The 4,404-nt window shown below is 38.2% G+C and overlaps 1 protein-coding gene across 1 annotated transcript; it reads left to right on the forward strand.

The window, feature by feature from the left end:
• The first annotated feature begins 349 nt into the window (after positions 1–349).
• On the forward strand, positions 350–4,048 carry LOC116166417. The gene is made up of 4 exons (XM_031481369.1): positions 350–923; positions 1,200–2,968; positions 3,673–3,891; positions 3,950–4,048. Exons 1-4 carry the CDS (start codon positions 350–352, stop codon positions 4,046–4,048), a joined length of 2,661 nt encoding a protein of 886 aa, XP_031337229.1.
• The last annotated feature ends 356 nt before the right edge of the window (positions 4,049–4,404 follow it).

Genomic DNA, 4,404 nt, shown 5'->3' on the forward strand with positions numbered 1-4,404 from the left:
GATTCGTGGGGGTAAGCACCATTTGAAGGGGTGTTGATTATTTAAAAAAAATATAGGTAGGGATTAATCTAGAGATTTTTTGAAGGCATTAAGGGTTGAGCTGCGTAACAACTCGTTACTAAGTTTCGAATAATCAAGCTCTAAATTAAGTTTTAGGCCACTAGTGTAATTGTTCGTTTTGGGGAAGCCAGGGTAAAAGACTGATATGATATTTTATCTAGTTATCATTTGATAGTCATTTATCGTTATTGTCAAAGTTAATTTAATTGTCTAGTTGATTTCTTTAAGCTAATAAAAGCCATATTTCCAGTGGTTACAAATATTATATCAATTTTATTAGCTTAAAATAATGATTAACGAAAACCCATCGTCAACTAGTTTTCCTATCACGAGGTATTTACGTCCTGACAAATTTGATGTCGAACCTGATGCTGCAGAAGCGGATGCACAATGGCAGCACTGGAGGTCAACGTTCGAAAGTTTTTTGAATGAAGAAGTAAAAACTGATTTAATACCAGATGCATTAAGACGCAAGCTCTTAGTAAATCACCTATCAGCTTCAATCTACAAACATATCAAAACTTGCGAAACTTACGAAGCCTCAATTGCAGCTTTAGAAGGTATTTATATTAAACCTAAAAATATAATTCTAGCCAGGCATATTCTTTTTAACCGGAAACAACGTGCGGATGAAAACATCTCTGACTACGTAAGAGCTTTACGTTTAGCGGCAAAAGATTGCTCTTTCGAAACCGTTACCGCTCAAGAACATGAAGAACAAGCAATCCGTAGCACCTTGATCTCCGGTTTGCTTTCTCGTAAAATCAAAGAACGCCTGCTAGAAAATAAAAAACTTACTCTTGCCGAAGCACTTGATCAAGCTATTGCACTTGAAACAGCTGAAAAGGACGCGCTAATAATAAGTAACAATTCACCACAAATTAATGCTATATACGAACAAAAACAAGATACAGCATCAAACATAGCAGCGGCTACACAACACCGACCATCACAAACAATACTTGAACCATCCTCACGATCAGTAAGATGTTGTTTCTTTTGTGGTGGTAACGTACATCAAAGGTTTAAGTGCCCAGCTTTCCGTGCTATATGTAACCTGTGTTCTAAAAGAGGTCATTTTTCAAATGTATGTAAATCACGAAACGCTACCAACAACTCGGCTTCGTTCAAAAACACAGTCAACAGTCTTATCGATGACGGTTCATCTCACTGTAGTACAATATCTGCCGCTTCACCGTCAAGCTTGAAAGGTGCAACTATTCTAATCACGGTGAATGGTTATAAAGCTGATGCTCTTGTTGACACTGGCAGTTCTGTCAGTTTTATAAACAGAAAAATCGCGCGCCTAATGAAGTTACGTCAAAAACCATGTACACAGTCTGTTAACTTAGCCTCGCTGAATCAAGTATCGGTTGTCGAAGGTATTTGCTTTGCCAATATCACCATGAATAAACACAACTACAGGCAAATACCACTTCTTATCGTCGATAATCTCTGCGCGGACGTGATCGTTGGACACGACCTACTAAAAGAACATTCTAAAATTGAATTTGAATTGGGAGGTCCCCATGAACCATTACGCATCTGCAACGTAATGCAGTCCTCGGTGCCACCAGCATCTATTTTTACTAATTTGTCACCTAACATCAGACCTATCGCCGTAAGGAGTCGTCGATACAGTATACAAGACGAAGAATTTATCAAGCAAGAAATATCAAAATTACTGGAAGACGGTGTAATAGAACCAAGCATTTCTCCCTGGAGAGCACAAGTCCTAGTAGCGGGAGGTGGCGCTCATCGAAAACGTCTAGTAATAGACTACTCTATGACTATTAACAAGTTTACAGAATTGGATGCATTCCCATTACCAAACATGGAAACGGTCGTCTTAAAAGTATCGAAATACAAAATCTTCAGTCAGATCGACTTAAAAAGCGCATATCATCAAATGACCATTTTAGATAAAGAGAAAGTCTACACTGCTTTTGAAGCCTGCGGACAACTTTACCAGTTTACAAGAATTCCATTCGGTGTTACCAATGGTGTAGCAGCGTTTCAAAGGACTCTAGACTTCATCATAACCAGAGAGAAACTAGAAGGTACAGTTGTATACTTAGATGACGTGACAGTATGTGGTAAAGATGAGTTAGAACATGAACGTAATCTAAAAAAGTTTATGGATGCGGCGAGAAAATATAACTTAACACTAAATGAAAGAAAATGTGTTTTTAAGAAAACAAAAATCGATCTACTTGGCTATACTGTCGAAAATAACACAATCAAACCAGACGCTGAGAGATTGAAACCCCTTTTAGAACTTCCCGCTCCCATTAAAAACTCAGAACTCAAACGCGCTTTGGGAATGTTCGCCCACTATGCGAAATGGGTTGAAAGATTTTCGGAGAAGATAAAACCTTTAACTTGTGTTTCAAGTTTTCCTTTAACGCCTGATGCTCTAAAATGCTTCCAAGAGATTAAATCAGACATAAAGAAAGCTGCTCTTATAGCAATAGATGATGATGAAACTTTCACTGTTGAAACTGACGCCTCGGATTTTGCTATAGCCGCTACGCTTACGCAAAAGGGTCGTCCAGTCGCTTTCTTCTCTCGAACGCTTTCTAATCCAGAATGTCGACATTCATCAATAGAGAAGGAAGCTTGTGCAATTGTTGAAAGTCTTAAAAAATGGAGACATTTTCTGATTGGAAAACACTTTCTTTTAATTACGGATCAAAAATCAGTAACGTACATGTTGAATCAAAATCACAATAGCAAGATTAAAAATGAGAAGATAATGCGCTGGAGGCTAGAGCTATCCTGCTACAAATATGACATTATATATAGACCAGGTTCGGAAAACACAACAGCAGACGCTCTGTCACGAGTTTGTGCGTACATGAACACCGACAAATTAAAACAGCTTCATAATGCGCTTTGCCATCCTGGAGTAAGTAGAATGTTCCATTGGATACGCTCTAAAAACCTACCGTATATAGCAAATGATGTAAAAGAGATGATTGCATTGTGTCCAACGTGCGCTGAAATTAAGCCAAGATTTTTGAAAGCAAAAGGTCAACTAATTAAGGCTACGTCTCCATTCGAACGCCTTAATATTGATTTTAAAGGTCCTCTCCCTTCTAATTCTTCAAACAAATATATTTTAACGATTATCGATGAATATAGCAAATTTCCCTTCGCTTACCCATGCAAAGATATGACCTCATCCACAGTCATTAAATGCCTGAAAGACCTGTTTCTCACTTTTGGCCAGCCTCTTTACATACACAGCGACAGATAACCTCATTCATGTCTGAAGAATTTAAAAATTTCCTAAAAAACTCAAACATTGCATCCTCAAGAACGACGCCATACAATCCACAGGGTAATGGTCAAGTGGAACGTTTGAACGGAACACTTTGGCGTACTATTCAGCTCAGTCTACGTTCAAAGAGTTTGTCAATTGGAAACTGGGAGGAAGTCCTTAAAGATGCCCTTCATTGTATCCGATCACTTCTTTGTACATCGATTAATGCTACGCCACATGAAAAACTATTCACGTACCCTCGAAGATCACCAAACGGGGATTCGCTACCATCATGGCTTTCAACGCCTGGACCTGTTCTAGTAAAAAAGAATGTCCGTCACTCAAAGACTGATCCCGTAGTAGAAGAAGCTGAACTTATCGAGAGTAATCCTTACTACTCTTTAATTAGAAGAGCTAATGGAGAAATGTCAACCGTGACAAATCGTCATTTAGCGCCCTTCCCAAACAACGTTGACGAGGGTGAAGATGACGTTAGTCTTGAAACTTCAGAGACTGAGGCCTCACAAGAATTACAAACTTCTGATGGATCTTCGACGGAACAAGAGGTTAGAAGGTCTACTCGAATTAGAAGGCCACCCTCGTGGTTTCAAAACTTTGTTGTAGAAAGTGGAATTGAAAATTCTACAGGGGCAGAAAATTCTGCAGAAGAAGAAAATTCTACAGGGGAAGAATCATATGATATTTTATCTAGTTATCATTTGATAGTCATTTATCGTTATTGTCAAAGTTAATTTAATTGTCTAGTTGATTTCTTTAAGCTAATAAAAGCCATATTTCCAGTGGTTACAAATATTATATCAAAGACTCTGGCAAGAGGGGTTGTTGCGTAAGTGGAAGAAAGACAACGTTAGCTAAGCGCGTCCAATTAAGACAGCGAGATTCGGTCAAGAACAAACTAGTTCAACGTGTCGATGTATTCTACGCTACAAAGGATTATTGTTAACGTTCAGTGCCCAGATTTTTCGCCGCGAAAGTAAAAAAAATGATCTTTGTCATTAGATCTCTTCAGAACAAATGTTTAAGGTCTCATTTATTTCAGATTTGTCGATTTAAGCTAT

The sequence above is a fragment of the Photinus pyralis genome, unplaced genomic scaffold, assembly GCF_008802855.1.
Source record: "Photinus pyralis isolate 1611_PpyrPB1 unplaced genomic scaffold, Ppyr1.3 Ppyr1.4_LG3b, whole genome shotgun sequence".
Lineage (NCBI taxonomy): Eukaryota > Metazoa > Arthropoda > Insecta > Coleoptera > Lampyridae > Photinus > Photinus pyralis.